General features: G+C 35.8%; 1 protein-coding gene and 1 long non-coding RNA gene across 2 annotated transcripts; both read right to left on the bottom strand.

The window, feature by feature from the left end:
* Positions 1-8,149: 8,149 nt before the first annotated feature.
* Positions 8,150-11,310, bottom strand: LOC119776921. The gene is made up of 2 exons (XR_005279846.1): positions 10,578-11,310; positions 8,150-10,540 (listed from the first exon to the last, which is right to left on the bottom strand). It is a non-coding gene; the product is annotated as an uncharacterized LOC119776921 (long non-coding RNA).
* A 1,366-nt stretch (positions 11,311-12,676) lies between these two features.
* LOC119776919 (SLIT and NTRK-like protein 5) lies at positions 12,677-16,805 on the bottom strand. Its single transcript, XM_038275581.1, has 2 exons — positions 16,490-16,805; positions 12,677-16,143 (listed from the first exon to the last, which is right to left on the bottom strand). The coding sequence occupies exon 2, from the start codon at positions 16,086-16,088 to the stop codon at positions 13,488-13,490; it is 2,601 nt and encodes an 866-aa protein (XP_038131509.1). The 5' UTR covers positions 16,089-16,143; positions 16,490-16,805; the 3' UTR covers positions 12,677-13,487.
* Positions 16,806-17,416: the final 611 nt, after the last annotated feature.

The raw sequence follows: 17,416 nt of genomic DNA, 5'->3' as shown, positions 1-17,416 counted from the left end.
TTTGCTTTGCGCAGGCGGTCTGGAGCGCAGCGGAGTGCTGATGGAGTATGTGGGAATTTGGGGTTAGCATGATATGTTGCTCATGTTGCTGTTAGCATAAACAAAACGTGTTGCACAATGCTTGCACACTGTTGCACTTTTATCCACAACTTTCTTTCCGCCGTCATCGTAGGTCACTCTAAATGCAAAGTGGTCCCATACAGCAGACCTATAAAGTGCTGCTGGCGCGTCTTCCAACTCCTGTTCTTTCCCACTCGCCATACCCACACAATTCTCCACAACAACTGATTTTTTTCTGCTACACCCGGCTAAGCTGCTTCACTTCTTCTTCTTGTTTACTGCTGGTGGTTGGCTTTGGTCACAGTACCGCCACCTTCTGCTCTGGAGTGTAAATGCTTCGCCTATGAGTAAAAGGAGCAGCGTATGAACCGAACGCAACGCATGCGAACCGAACCGAGACAGTCGAACCGAACAGTTCGGACAGTTTTCATAAACCGTTCCATCCCTACCCTGCAATTTAGTTGTACAGTGTGAGCAGTAGCTGCTTGCAACGACTGAAAAAAATCGTTGTACGCCCGGCTTAACCAGCAGTCTACAGACTGACCAACTTCATCTATCTCCACTCCACCACCAGTTTCAGGCCTAGGGGAAACAGCCCTATTCTTTGCTCCGGTTTATGCATATCTATCAAAATTAAGCTCTATGTTTCCTGCCGAGGTCTGAGCGCCAAAGACCAAGTAATTGTATCAATAAATTCTTCCTAATTGTTTTTTCTCTTAGTGTGAGTTTTTTTTAGATTGAACTGTTTAATGAATGTAAAGCACTCTGAATTGTCCTTAAATGTGCCTTGCCTATTTTAATTGACTACAAATGGAACAAAAGAGAGGGGAGTGTGTTTGTAAAAACTGCTTTGTGAAGTGGACCTCTGATCTCATTTAATTTACCTAAATAAAATATTTTTTTTCAGCAGTTTCTGCTTGTGTGTTTGCATGTAGGTGAAACAGATACCCCGAATTGTGTCAGTATAACATGCAGATGATGATGATCATGTAGACCGGTGACATAAATAGTTATCTATGAATAAAAAAAAAAAAAAAAAGAAAAAAAATAGATGACCAGATACACAGCAATAATAGATGCATGTTTAGCTCATTACTATATGTATTCATGAAGGTAAACACCCTAAAAAGTTTACAGACACTGCTCCATATGTTCTAAATAATAAATTCAATTTACAGCTGGTTTGTAAATCCAATTTGCGCACACTATCAGCTTTCAACAATTAGTCCTTCAGTGCCTTAGAGCAAAAGTTAGTTGTAAAGTAAAATCAATGTTTTAATAACATGTGGGTACCAAAACTGTGGTGCCAGGGATTTTATAGCAAAAAACTATTACTTTATATGGCATTTCATTTGGCAATTGATTTAAAGGGTTAGATTTCTCCTAAATATTCATTATAAATGATGTTGTTTTAGAAGAAATTATATTTCATTTAAGTCCTACTAATCTGCACAATTGGGGCTAATAAATGTGGTAGCAGTTTATTACAGAAAATGGAAAAAAAAACAACACCTAGCTTGTATTTAATTTCAGTTTATAAAAGCCTTTTTAAGAAATAGGATACAACTTACTAATAAAATTGGTTATTAATACACATTTTTTTCATGTTTTTGAGATATCTTTATGATTTTTCCCCTGCCTTGTGTTCTACCTATTGTGCAGCCCTTTTGACAACCCTTTGTCGCCTTTTAAAATACAAATAAACATGGTATGGTATTAATTCTGCAATCTTGTGTTTCTTTGTGCTTTATCTTCCAAGGGACCATTAAGCTGATGTGTCTAATTATGGATTCAGTGCTAGTCCATTAGACAAAATGCAGGGCTGAGGCATTTAAAACTAGAACGATTGAATCCAGTTAGCTGCATTTTTTTTTCCATGTAATTTCAATCTGTTAGTACACAAAAAACGCCATGATCAAATCAGATTTACTAATATACATGAGGACAAATAATACATTAGAACATTTATACCCTACTGGTTAACTACCTCCATTCCAGGTGTCAGTTTGAGTTTGTAAGATGGTCTGGAAATAGAAGAGGGAAGGGAAACAGTCGAGCAGTAAAGTGAATTTAAATTCAGGCTGCCATAGTACAAGGGCAATGTGCAACAGTCCACTCACACATCAGAGCACTTCATTCACAGCCAAGTCAGATTTATCACGCTGCGTTACATTATGAAACTTTAAAATAGGCCATCCTTTGTTTTGCTCTAGCTGTAAAGAGTATTTTTATGTATACATTTCTAAGCTTACCCAAAGTTCTGTATAAGTGTGAGATAACAGGGGTTTTGTAGAAGAGATGAAATAATCTTAATTTTGAGAATATTGTTTGGGCTTAGCTGCTTCTCATTCTGGGATTTGCTTCTTTTCCTTTCTATCTGGCTCTTCTATCCCTCGAGTGAATGAGGAAACAAACACAGAGCCCATTCAGGTCACATCTTTTTCAACACAGCAGGAAACACCGTTCATGCTGGTGTGCTGCATTTTCAAATAAACATACCTTGAGGCAAATAAAATAATTACATTAAGCAAAAGCAACACATCTTCTATCTATCCTGCCCCCACTTGTTTTTCTTGTTTTTAATTGCTCTTTGATAAGATCATCTTTCAGTGGAAGTCGTTTTTATTACACATCAGGCTGAGACACATCAATGCCCTTGATGTGATGAGGAGCAACAACAAGAAAGGACTGATAAGAGGTATAATACGAGATAAGCAGCTCTGCAGGGCTGCATGAGAATGACACAGTATGCTAATGATTGAGGAGGGAAAAACACTTTAAATCAGGGAGTAGTGGTTACCTATTCACAATAATGAGTGTAAAAGTTGTTTTATTTATAGCTTAAACCAAATATTTACATGAGTGACATGTTTTTGCTAGCAAATTTTATAAGGCTAAACCTTTATCTGTCTAAAGTCAGTTAACATTGAAATTATATTTATTTGCCAAATGTGATATACTGTATAATAAAAATTTAAAATTTTAAATTATTTTTCTTTTTTTGAATTGATCAGGAAATAGATTTTGCATCATAAGAAAGAACAAATTTTGGCGAAAAAAGCCACCTAATAACTCCTGAAAAAAATCCTTGTGCCAGCCAAACAGAAATTAGTTTAATACCAACATCAGATAGAAATATAGATTATTCCAAGTGTCAACAGTAAAGAGATCTCAACCTGGAGTGGTACTTTGTCAGTGTTGAATTTCAGTAGAACTGCATCAGCAGGTAGTTCTAGGCTGGAGAGGCCTGTCCCTCAAATTAGGGTGCTGAGGATGAGGCCCGAGGCGGGAGTCAATTCTGGAGTTTTGGAGCAGAGTGGGAGAAAGCTCTCCTTCCCATGGTGGCAAGGGGGGCAGGAAGCTCAGCAAGGTGGATGGAAGTGGAAGATCTAAGGGTACTGGAGATGGTAGCAATCCAAAAAATGTTATCAAGTGACAAAAGATAGACAGTAAAAAGTGGGGGTCCCAGGACTTAGCCCTGATACACAGCAGTTATGATGGGGGATTGATCTGAGTAGAAAGACTTTACTTGGATTAACGGAGTACAACCAGAGAAACAGAACCAGTGTACAGCGGCGTGAGTGATGTCAATTGAAGATAGTCTATTGAAAAGGATGGGGTGAGAAACCTGGGGAGGTAATTCATGATTTTTTAGGGAAAGCAATTTAAGTACTTATGACCTTATGAACTCTGAGGAAGGTGGTCCTGGTTTCTAAACTGTAAAAACATTTAAGTAAAATGCCAGCAGCTCTGATGGGCAGAATTTTACTGTAGAAAACATAGTTGAAATGTACAGGGCATTGCCATATGATATTTGGCAATTGTGAGTTTAGTAGTAGAGAGATATCATTTTTTACTGTAAATTACAGTGAATCCATATATTTACTTTCAGAATTGTATTAATAATTTAGTTGATCATCTGCTGGCAATTTTCTTTTTTTGAGACAACTAACTTGCAGTTACCAGTCATTTCAAAATAAGGTTAGGTGATGGCCTAAAAAGTTTTGCTGTTCTTTACTTGTTTTAACAGTTCAGGAATGTGAAATTATGATATAGTTATATTATAAATATATCTAAAGTTATACCTATTGCTTATTTTAAATGTAAAGGACCAGAACACATAGTGAAGCTTTGTAAATAGCACACTTAAGGCAGGATCTACATAGATTCTAAATAAAAGTTTAAACTACAAGTGCAATATTTTTTTAATATGAGCGAAAAATGGCTGTGTTGCCAGTGACCTACAAAGATTACCAGCCAACTGTAGAGATGTGAAAATGGTAGGAATCTTGCAGGTCTAAAAAACACCATCCTTACTATGAAGGAAAGTGGTGGCAGGATCATTAAATGTGGGTGCTGGGCTGCAGAAGACACCGATGCGCTTCCTAAAAGAGATGCAATTATGAGGCATCAACATTTAATAGAATTATTAAAGCAATATCCGGAGACATCAGCCTGAAGTGGGTCTTCTGAAGTTGATAATGACCCAAAGCCATTTGGTCACAAATGGGGGTATAAATGACAGCAAAGTCAATGCTCTGGAGTGGCCATCATAAAACTTTACTATTTATCCCATCAAATCATCAATGAGACATTTATTAAACCTCACTCAGTTATAAACATGTTATCCTTTAGAATAGGAGATAATATCAGTAAACTGGATTGAAGAAATAAGTGTAAACTACTTTATTTCATTGGAGTAGAAATATTTTATTATTTTGTCATGCAGAAAAAAAGAGCTGTCTCATGGGACCAGAGCTGTTGGGTAAATATGTTTACTTTGCAGAAACCTTTCACAAGAAAAAAGGAACGTTTGTTTAGGGTTATGAAGGTGATTAGACAGGTAGAGAAGTAATTCATAATAAAACTGAAAGTTGACTAATATTGATATAGTAAAGTCAAAGACCACCCACAACAAATAGGTTTTTAATCTTGATTTAAAACAACATGGGGTTAAACTACTTCTGTAGTTTTCTGGGAGATTATTCCAGATTAGAGGAGTGTAAGAACAAAAATCTTGATCTCAAGGGAAAACTTAAAAAATTTAAGATATGTTTGACTTTCATCTGACCGTTCAAATCTCAATCAGAAGGCTAATCGCCCCTCATTAACCCCTGTATACTACTTAATGCAGGACACACAATGAGGCTAAAATTCTGCCTGATCCAAAAAAAATCTTGCACTAAATGAAAAATAATCCAAAAACAGCAAAAATTATACAATGTATACCCGCCTTTAAGCAAGAACACCTGAGTGTTGTTTCATAGACTGACGTCTATTATGCATTGTAACCTTCAATATGGTGTATGTTTTGAGTGATTTATTTAATTGTTGTTGTGCTGTTGTATCCATCCATCTATCCATACATATATTTTCTGACACGTTTCATCCCAAGTGGGGTTGCGAGGTGTGCTGGTGCTCATCTCCAACTTTCTATGGGCAAGAGGTGGGGTACACCCTGGACAGGTCACCAGTCCATCACAGGGGCTCTTGTATTGTTATTGTTATTTTTGCATTTCACCCATTGTTTAATAGCTTAAACATATAATCTGATAATAGACACACAGTGATTCATAAACTGTTTCATATTGACAAATACATGTATTTACACAGAATATTCTTTTTTATTCCAAAACGTTCCCAATCATGGCCGATTATAATTTTTTTTTCTGCCAAAATTTAGGATTACTGGGGTAATTTTCTTGATATAAACAACAAATCTCAGACATTATTATAAAGACTTTGTTACTCTGAGCTATGAAAGCTTCTTATAAACACCAATTCACCTTCTTCACAATATGGCATATTTTTCTGCCAGTTGCTAAAGCTTTTCTTTTTTCTTCTTGATGTGAAATATCCTTTTCGTGTTCAGTATGAGCGCTATAAATGTGAGGATGATGGGGGATTTTTTCACTTTTTTAGGTTGGCAGCCATAAGCCTGGATCAGCCTTCATAAATATTAACAGGCTCTACACAGACTGTTTTCAGTGGCTGCAAATACTCTTAAAGATATTTAGTAGTTCTGAATCCCTAAAGCCCCAGCCCAAAAATATGTAATTTATTTCATAAATCATCCTTATCCAGTGGACGTCACAGTGTCATACATGATTTAACAAGAAAACTGCACAAAGATAAATGGAAGTTTATGTCTAAAATATAACGCATCAATTATTACTGAAGGCCATCAGTTTTGGAAAGCTTTTAAATCAAAAATATTTGAAAGATGAATGGTTAAAATGATGTTATTTCCATGTTGTTTACTGAAGTCCTTGAGACAAGCATGAATGCACATTGAGTCAATAATTTATGCGCTAAGACACACACATTTAAACACACACTTACACAGAGAAAAGTGAAAGGGAGAGAAACACAGGATTGCTGTTCAGGGAAAAAGAAGACTGAGAAATCTTCAGGGACAGACACACAGTCTGAGACTAACAACTGCAAACCACGCACAGATTTTTACAGATATTTTTTTTCTCGCTTCACAAAGGCAGAAATGTCAAGGAGGTTTGAATCATCTACATTTCTAACATTTTGCCCGGCCAATAGAAGCTAGTGTTTGTCCTTTGGTTAGTGCTTACAGTCATATGCCATCTTCACACTGCCTGACACATCTCTTCAAGCTTACATAATGTAGATCTGCCCTAATTTCCCTCTCCCTGGCAAAGCTGGGCTCTTGAAGCATCAAAGCAACATTATACCATCAATCTGAACGAAAAAAAATGAATGAGTATGTAAGGTCTCACAAAAAATACAAGTATTAACACCAACACACATACACACACATTTTTGTGTGTATTTGGTTGATTTATTTATTGTTGTTTTGTCAAAATTTTCTGAAATTGTTTGAAATAAATTCCATTTTATTCATTTAGGGAAAAAAAACACTCTTGCTAACACATCGTCACCCAAAATTATAGGCTGGGCAAGCAGAGAATTAATCAGTCAAGCAGCTGATTGACCCATTGTAAATCCATGGAAACTGCAAAGATGAGTTCAAGGACCGAATTTGCAACTAGGGCAATATAAGTCATTTATTTACTTAACAGTTCTTGAAAAAGAAGTATATGCATAAAAAAGCCAAATAAGTTGTTTGTTGTTTACTACAACCATTGTGGTACACAACAAACCTGTGGAAGATAATTCTATCTATCTATCTATCTATCTATCTATCTATCTATCTATCTATCTATCTATCTATCTATCTATCTATCTATCTATCTATCTATCTATCTATCTATCTATCTATCTATCTATCTATCTATCTATCTATCTATCTATCTATCTATCTATCTATCTATCTATCTATCTATCTATCTATCTATCTATCTATCTATCTATCTATCTATCTATCTATCTATCTATCTATCTATCTATCTATCTATCTATCTATCTATCTATCTATCTATCTATCTATCTATCTATCTATCTATCTATCTATCTATCTATCTATCTATCTATCTATCTATCTATCTATCTATCTATCTATCTATCTATCTATCTATCTATCTATCTATCTATCTATCTATCTATCTATCTATCTATCTATCTATAAATTGCATATATCTGTACAGGAAATGTTTTAAATTTCACGTTGAAACTGCATCTTTAACACTTGATTTTTTATTTTATTTTGTGTATCATGTACTGTAATTGGATATTTCTTTAGGCAAGTATAAACTTAGGACTCTTAATTGTCTACAAGCACACCACACAGCAAAATAAGGTCAGATCTTTTACATTATATTGAATTTTCTTTCTTGTTTGCTAACGGATGGTGTATTAAATGAAAACAGTTTTGCAAATGGCTTTCCAATCTTCTTTGTGAGGTTTCTGAAATAACCTCATTGACTGTTGAAGCTCACAGTCAGTCTCTGTATTAACATGCATCGCTGCCTTCTTTATTACTTCTTTTTGTTTAACTGTGGAAAAGAGGGTGTCTTGAATATTTTAATAGAATTTTCAGTTATGGAATGTTCATAAAATCGCTGAGGGGGTTGTTTAACAATAGAAATCTGTCCTCCCTGTGCACTATGACATATCAAACAAAACATGGTTTTGAAGATTGAAGGAAGACAACTGCAGCTCAAATGAATGCATATCTTTTATTCATTAGCTAACTACTAAATAAAACGGCACACTGTAGCTATACTTATCCCACATATTCCTAGTTGCTCTGTGTTTTTTCCAAATAGAAAAAACAAGGGTTTTTTTGCCTTTAAAAGTGGAACAACTTTGCACTGAAAAAATGCTGATAAAGTGTTCTATTTACAAATTAGGCTGACACCGAAACATCATTATTATATATATAAAAACAAAACAAAAAAAGCAAACACAGGCAAACAGAGGAGCTGTAATAGGAATCAGAAAATATCCAAATATCCTCTCTTCATTTAAACGTTGGCACATATTCACACACAGAAACATTTTATTCTAGCACAATTGGCTTCTTATTATTATACATAGTCTTAATTGGAACCACAAAACAATTGCATATTGTCAGTTATAACAACATGGTGAATAAAAAAAAACTTAAAAAACTGCTGCTATATACAGCAATCACATTTTCTGACACTGCTGCTTTGTAAAAAAATTAAGTAACCTTAATGTAAATAAAAATTAGGGATGTCCTAATCACAAAGTTTTGTCCCTGGTAGTAATGGATCCAATACTTTTAAAAACAGGCATTTGCAAATACTAAGTCAGAGTACATATTTATTTGGTAGTGAACATTCAGCTACAATCTTAAGTAAAGTCATATTTCGCTAGTGTTAACAAAATGTTCATGCTGAACAAGGTGCTAGGCTAATGTTGATGTATAATTACTTGTTAAATTTCAGCCACCGAAGCTTCAAAAAAGCAATTTGTTTTTGGTTTTTTTATAAACTAAGACAACTTTGGATTGTGAAAGGACTGATGTTAAAGAAAATAGGATTGATTTTGTCATGTTTTGAACCGTATTACATGCATGTAATAAACAAGATTGTTTTTGATAAATAAAGTAATGTGCAACGTCTACTTAACAGTTTTCAAGCCATAAAAACAAAAATAAGATGGGATTTTGAAAATAGGGACTGCATTGGAACTGCACTACAGGATGGCAGTGAGGCTCAGAAAATCACAGCATAACACCAACAGGTATCAGCAATTCAATTTAGTCCCAAAATTCAATTCTGGCAATGAAAACAAAAAACCTTAAAAGCTTCTAATCAGGATACAGAAACGTTACCTGGGATCGGATCAGGACATCCCTCTTTTAAAATTTAAAAGGCGCTATAGGAAGCAAAACTTTGAGATGTACATTTTTTGCTTTTTGCTGCTTTAAAATGTGTAGGTTATAGCACACAGTGAGAAATTATACAATCAACCAAAACCTAGTAACTCTCTACAACAAGAATGTTGTATTTCTACTAGTATACTGTGTTTTTCCACTTTTATAGTATTATAGAGGTGTTCTTAGAGGAAATTAAAAAATGGGTCAGATGGGGTACATGTTATGTATTAACTTTGGATATTTTAGCACAGTTGTTTTAACCCTACATAAGAAATTCTATGAGATGTGATAAAGGCAACAAATTAATTATTTCTCATTGCTTAGCGTCATGCTGCAAAGTAAAACTTGTCATGCAGATAGGATAGATAGAACCTCTCCTTTGTTTGGCTGAGTTATGACAACATGTTGAGTGCATTTGAAAACTAACTTTACAGTATATTTAACTCTCAGGGAAAGTCATATTTCCCGGCTCACCCTAGTTCCCCAGATGATAAAGATAGATTATGACTGAACAATGTGCTCAGTTTCCTTTGAAGCCTTTTGCATAGAGGTGACTTTATTGTATTAACATGGAGTTTTTCTATCTTTTTCTTTTTTTTAACTGCTATTAGCTGATGTTTATACATGGTTTATATCTCTCACAATAGAGAGGTTACTTTCTGAATTAATAGTAAATTTGCTATAATTTGAGAGAGATCCTCTCAGCCAAACAGGCGGAATTGTAACTGAGAGTAAAGCAGATTGTCTGAGTGTGATCTATATCTATGCATAGTATAAGCTTTTGTAATAATACATAACCCTTCTTTATGCATTTATCAGACCAAATCTATGGCTATAAACACGATACTGTATTGTGCATTTACAAAAGTGACATCATCTTTGATCAGCAGAATCATAAGTGCATTTTCTTAAATCCTGTTAATAAAGAAAAAAACAAAACAAATAACAGATATAAAAGAAGAATCTAAACGTTCATACTTTGCTAATATAAAAATAGGTATACAACATATGTTCACCTGGGCCAGAGGCCTGAATAGAATGAATATTGAAACAGCATAAAATAGACCCAATTCCAACCAACATACCAGTGTCTGGTTTTGCAAAAGAAATAACTTATATAACAATTACACATGTACATTGATGCATCAATATTCTGCATCCTCTTATGCCTTGCAGGGGCACAGGCAGTAGTCAGGGTACAACCTGTGCAGGTCACAAATCACAACCTGTGATTTTTGACCTGGGCAGGTCACAAATCAATCAATCAATGAGAGCACACAACCATGAACACACATGTATAGAGAGAGCAGTTTTAAGTAGTCAATTGTTCTCATTTGTGCACTTTTGGTTTTAGGAAGAGAGCATCTACTCATGCACAGGTAGAACCTGTCAACTCCAGAGAAAAATCCTGGCAGACATTTAAATATGTGAGTTTTTTACTGCGAGAGAACAGTTAAAGCAACAAATATAATCTTTTAGAATGCTATATTTTAGAAAAAGAGAGAGTAAATGAGTAAAATTGAAGAAGGGGCTCATATATGAGGTTTGTGGTATTAATTAAATCTTAATAGACTAATTAACAAAAAATCAAGTACTAACAATACATAGTTGGGTTACACATTTAGTATTGACCATATAATAAGATTTCAGTCTGCTGATTGTGACTAAGCATGAAATAGAGCTGCTAAACCATAAAGCACTTTTTCAGTGCATATTTAGGCTTAATTTAGATGAGCAAATTATACTCTATCATAGAAAGGACAGTGGTGTTTAATCAGCTGATTGCAGCAGAGATAACCTTAAATTATGTTCTAATAAGTGAGTAAATTATAAATGATCCATACTAACAATAGAGTCTTTTTAGGAAATTAAAGGTTCTGCAAAGTGCATTATTTATGCACCAGGTTTGAATATGAGTAGCAAAAACCACACGCGAAGCTTAAAATATCAGTTCTGCAAGAGAGATGGCAGTCCAGAAACACAGAATGTTTTTTGCGCTTAAAAAACATTTTTAGAACCAAACTTGGTAAAAAAAATTGTATTAGCTTTTTCTTATGAACATACGCACAATTGAATTCCATTCTATGTATTCACATAATACCAAATAGTTTTAAATCTCCTCTTAAGATTCTTGGTACAAAGGTCAAATTTATACGTAGAATTATAGAAAATAAATTACTGGAAATACAATTTGATTAAAATTAAGGGGTATTTACTTAACAATTAGGTTGTTGCGATTCTTTTTAAAAAATGATTCCAACAAAACACTATAGCTGCAATTATTTCTATTTATACGGCCATGGTCTGACTGAGCCAGTAGTTCCATAAGAGGAGGGGGAGGGTGGGTGAGGGGTTCCCTTGGGTGGGCCCAGTGTAGTTTCAAAGGAGGGCCTAATTAAATTAATGACCCATCTTGAGAGATGTTCTTTTTAAGATGTATTGCAATGTTACACACTAAAATACATAGTTAAAATTGAAATGATTATACTTTAAAGGTGGTCATTTTCTAATTTGAAGGAGATTACAGTTTATTGAATTACATTATTTAACTTACTTTAGTTTGCTTTTCTTTGTTCAACTGTGAATATTTTTTGTGTACCAAAAGGTGGGTCCAGCAAGAAAAGTTTGGAAACCACTGTATGTAACCACTGCACATATACAAACCAAATACAGGAGTGTGTATGAAATAATAAAAAGGTTTTTCTTTGCATGTTACTGTTTTCAAATGTCCAGTTATTGGTTTGTTGTTGAAATCACAAAATGTAAAAAAAAAATGGATATACATCAATGTGTAAATAGGCAAAAGCCAAAAGAAACACATATTGAACTGCTAATTTTCTTTCGTTACTTTTTTTTAAAGGCAAAAAATATCAACCTAATCTTAAAGATTTGCTGATTGACACATGAGAAGTTGTCACAGAGGGGGTTAATACCGGCAGGTGTAAACAAGCAGCAAACAGCCCAAATCACCACAAATGGAAAACACACTCCAGATAAATGATTTGAACTCTGCAAAACAAAATTGAAAACAAAAAAAGAAAGAAATTAAAAACCTTAAAAGTAAAAGTAAATGCTGTTATTACGTAATGTATAAACTGTAAAACAAAGCAACATTTAAATAGTGCAGTGGCAAAAATGTTTAAATCATAGAAAGAAGAAAGATAAAAAAGGAACAATAAATTGCATTTACCAACTACAGCAGCAAGTAAAAAACAACAACAAAACAATAAGATATTTCCTTTACAAAAATACTCTGATAAAAAGGAATGAACCACCAAGTCAGTTAGACCAGACTCTAAGCAAAGATAAGTGTGCATACGTATATCAGCTGTGTTCAGGTTTTTTTTTTTTGTAATGTAAAATGTAATGCTTGAAAAGATGTTAACCAAAAGGTAGCTTTTCTTACTTTCTTCCAACTTTATTCTAATCATGACATTAATGTTTTAACTTGTCTGCTGTGTGTTTGCACAATAGTCCCACTCTACAAATAAGGCTAGTGTAATATTATCATTATATATATCATAATTTACATTCTCCCATGTTTCTATTAGAATGGAGACTTTCACTGCACTCATAACTCATGCTTTTGGTTAAAGAAACAAAGCAAATGCAGATATCCATTAATAATTAATCATGTTACAAATAGATTGAATGAAAGCTAGACTTGAATGCATGCTTCTCATATCAAGAAGCAGGAAAACACGTAGAATGGGCTGCCTTTTAAAGAAAACCTGTTCTGCCAAATAATATAAAGTTATTTGGGGGTCAGGAACATATTGTCTGCGTGGTTTATTACGACTCATAAACTGCAGCCAATTTGAGATTTAAAGCTGATTCCTAAATCATTATTAATGATACTGTTGCAGGGTAAAATCTGTGGTAGGGTAAGTCATAAGAGCTCTGAATATATAGTTTCATGCTTGTATTTGCACACTCAAACCAAACTGCAAAACCACACAGGAATGGAGTGTTAAGTGATGCTTCAAAATTAATTATGTTCTCCTTGCATCACTCGCTTCATAAAGCATATTTCTCGGAAACACAATAAATGTCTTTGCAAAGTAGTTTCTGAGTTTACAAAATAGTCTTTTTTAATTTCACTTAGTATATCACACAAATGTGGCAACTGAACATGTGGAGGACCAATGTCTCAAAACTGTGTGAATGTAGTTCGTTTTTCGAGAACCTCAAGGTAATCTGGATCAAGATGAAGCTTTGCTTTCAGTTCCCAGTACTCGCTTCTGTTGGGTTCTACATAAACAGAGCTTGGTGCTGTGCAATACAGTATTGTCTGTTGTATGCTCTCTGGGTGCACATATTGGTTTCTTGCATCAAAGTCTGATGTATACTGATTTGATGAGTGTGCTCCATGCCTGCAAAGTAAAGCATTGTTATAGCGTTGGTTCTTGTCAGGCTCGGGTACATCTCTATAGTAGCATACATCGTCTTGGTAAGGGGTGGAGGGCTTCTTGAGAGGCTCTGGAGTCGTGGCGCTGTACTCAGAGCTTATTACAGTACTGCCTGCCTCTTCATCTAAGTTACCCAGAAAGGCGCTGCTTAACTCGTCAAAGTCCTTAAATCCATCTACTGATTTGTTGTCCATAGGGGTTTGTGCAGCAGTTCTGCATGTGGCTTCTGTGGGAGGTGGGATATACTCATAGACATGACCAGCTGATGTTCTTATTTTAGGAATAGATCCCTTTTTGTAAAGGCCATACTCCATGTTGAGGGAGCTAATGCAGGCATTCATTGATTCATTCTGCTCATTTTGATTCTTCTGGTGTCTTTTTTTTGTAGCCTTAAACAGTCCTGCTGCCACAAACACAGACACAATAAATAATAGAAGAAGGGCAAGAATCATTACAGACAAAGGGATGGTGCTGAACTGAGTGTTGGAGTCTAAGGATGTTTCTATAGTGATAGTGCTCCCTGGAAATGATTCCTCTGAGGGAGGAATCATAGAAGCAAGTATATCAGAATTATTAGGGCAGAAATTAGTTGTCTTAATGTATCTCATATCTTCTCCAGCCAACTTCTTGGGGGAGCCACAGATAACGTTATTTAAAACTGTCCCTATGCTGAGCTGCTCCAACCACATCTTCAAGTCAAGTATACTGCAAGAGCAGTCCCAGGGATTTTCATACAAATCAACTTGAACAAGAGCTGTGAGTTGATCAAGTACACCCCTGACTGGAAGATAACGCAAGTGGTTGTTACGGAGATTTAGTCTTGCTAATGTCAAGCCGTTAAAGGTACCCTCTGGCAATGTTTTTAGGAGATTATTGTTTAAAAAAAGAAGCTGAAGTTTTGGCATATGCTGAAAAGTGTCAGCATTTACTTCTTTAATGACATTGTATTCTAAATATAAGAACTGTAGGCTCTCTAGTCCATAAAACATATCAGCTCTAAGATGGTCAATCAAATTCCCATTAAGGTATAGTCGTCTCAGATATGTCAAATCACCAAAAGCTCTATCATCTACCCGAGCTATCCTATTGTTACCGAGATGAAGCAGATCTAATCCGGTTGCCTCAGTAAAATCTGACCGATGCACCACTGGGATATAATTTCCTGTGAGATACATCTTTTTGGGGTTGTATGGTTTGGGACTAAGATCAGAGATCTGTTCAATCTTTCTCTCCTGGCAGTTCACATTCAGCCCAAGATCTGATATCTGGAGATTGCAGGTGCAGGCAGCTGGACAGTCTAAAGGCACTGGAGATTTGGTTTGATAAGAAACAATTTGACCATAATTCTGTGGCTTATTTGATGGGACTCGAGCGGTGGGTTTTGATTTTAATTTGGCAGACTGACGAGGTCCCTTGGTTGGTCTTGATGAGGATCTTGCAATGCCAGATGCAGTGAAGTAGGCACCAAGAGCTGGGGTCGTCCTGTAGTTTGAATCTACTCCCAAATGCGGAGGTGGCGGCATCTCATACTCAGCAATGGCTCTCCTCGGGCATAGCTCTTGTTTTGAAACTTCATCAAGGTCTCTACCATGAAGCCGAAAGGGGAACTCACAAACCACATCCCCAATTAAAGCTGTGTATGAAATGCTTTCCAGCCAGGTCTTAAGAGCGATTAACTCACAAGAGCAGTTCCATGGATTTTCTTCCAGCTGTAACTCCACAACGCTGTTCATGTGCTCCAGTAGACCCGTATAGGGCAGCACTTTGAGCTGATTCCCTCTCAGGTCTAAATGAGTTAATGGTACAAATTGAAATATGTTTACAGGCAGACTAGATATCAAATTGTCATTCAGAATCAAGACCTCCAGATGTTGAAGTCTGTTGAAGGCATTTTGCTCCACATGGGTGATGTAATTATAATCAAGCTGTAAATATTCTAGACTTTCAAGGCCATAGAAAAATTCTTCCTTCAAGGCATCAATTTTGTTATTGTTGAGATGTAATCGTTTTAATCCCCTCAGTCCATTAAAAGCCCCTGCTTTAATTTCTGATATTTTATTATTTCCAAGATGTAATATTGTTAGACCTGTGTAGTCAGCAAAATCATTAGTTAAAAGTTTTGTTAGAAGATTCCCAGTAAGGAGCAGTTGATAATGAGAGAAGGGTAGTGGGCTTATATTTGAAAGTCTTGCAATTCCTCTGCTTTCACAGCTTGCTGTAAGCATCCCTTCTCTTTCCTCACAGGCACACAGCTCTTGACAGATTTCCCCATAATGGTCAGACATCTCAACAATGCCCACTGAAGTTGCACCGAGCAAAACATATGAAATCCAAAGCTGCATTTTCCTGCAAATCGTGGCCAGGCTTGCAGTCCCTCTAAGGTATCCTCACTGTCATCTAGAATAAAAAAAGAAAAAAAAATATACACTGTAATGCAAATGTGGCAGCAACCCTTACATTAGAAAGCTCGTGAGTCAAGATTTGCTCCTATAAAGAGGTAACTTATGTTTGAACTGAAAGCAACTTTTTCAAGCAGTGCAAAGGACAAAAAAGCGAAGTCAGAGCACCTCTTAATAACAAAACAAATGTATGTGTGGAGAAGCCATATTGTATTTGCTTGCTTAGACACTAAGATGCAGTTAAACAAAAGCTAATTGCAGAATGTTAACATCAACTCAGCATCCTACATTCAGTGGGAACATCCAGCATCATTGTCTTTTCAACTCCAGCTTAAAATACGTACCTCATGCACATCGAAGATGTAGAGTCTCTCCTTGGTGCCTCTGAACAGCTTTTTTATTTTTAATCCTTCGAAATGAAACAGAAATAGGGATGTAGATGCAGTCGTCACTAAAGCATGGGAGAGGATGAAAGAAGCACTGATCAACCATAATGCCAGATGCTTTTCTTTCAAACCGCTGTGTCGAAGGAGACACAGCAGCGACACTCAGTAACTAAGTTGCTGCTCTCTTCCGCGCTTTCTCTCTCTCTGTCTCTCTCTCTCCCTCTCCCTCTCTCTCTCTCTCTCCCTCTCTCACTCTCTTTCCCACTCTCCCTCTCAGGAAAAGAACACGCACGCTGCCTCTCATTCGGTGGTCGAGTGGATGTCAAGTCATTTCATGCACAGAAAATCAGCCCACTGGAGCGTCATACAGATATGCACCCCCATATACACTAACCCCTTATCTCTTCTCTTTTCTTAACCATACCAAAAGATGTTGACCTACCTACTAGTAAGAACTCCTCCAAATATAAATGATTTAGCCTCTGAAGCATGCTCCCAGCATTGGAAACAACACATCTTTGTTATTCATGTGTAAAAAAAAAAAAAGCCCTGCCAACGCCAAGTTGCATCATCTCATATAATCTGCCCGACCTGGAATAAGAAATGCCTGCAGGGTTGAGATAGGGATGCAGTCTGAAAAGGGAATAACAGTGTCACTGTCTATCCCTTTTACCTGGCAGAAATCAATAACATGTTTTCCATCATCAGTCTGGTGGTGGAAAGGTATTTTTAAAATCACAAAAAAGCACAAGAAATGTACCTCTACCACAATTTAAGTAAATAGAAACAAAACATAAAATTAGACTTAATCCATTATATGATGTGAAATAGTAAAATCAAATGCATTATAAAGAAGTATGTTATCAAAGGAAAATGTACTTAAAT

The sequence above is a fragment of the Cyprinodon tularosa genome, unplaced genomic scaffold (genome assembly GCF_016077235.1).
Source record: "Cyprinodon tularosa strain WSP-4 unplaced genomic scaffold, ASM1607723v1 ctg968, whole genome shotgun sequence".
In the NCBI taxonomy this organism is placed as follows: Eukaryota; Metazoa; Chordata; class Actinopteri; order Cyprinodontiformes; family Cyprinodontidae; genus Cyprinodon; species Cyprinodon tularosa.
The sequence above is the reverse complement of the archived record's forward strand: the minus strand, read 5'-3'. Positions and strand labels throughout refer to the sequence as shown.

Coding starts and splice junctions, on each gene's coding strand:
- LOC119776919 (XM_038275581.1), bottom strand. CDS start 16,088: ATGCAGCTTTGGATTTCATATGTTTTGCTCGGTGCAACTTCAGTGGGC.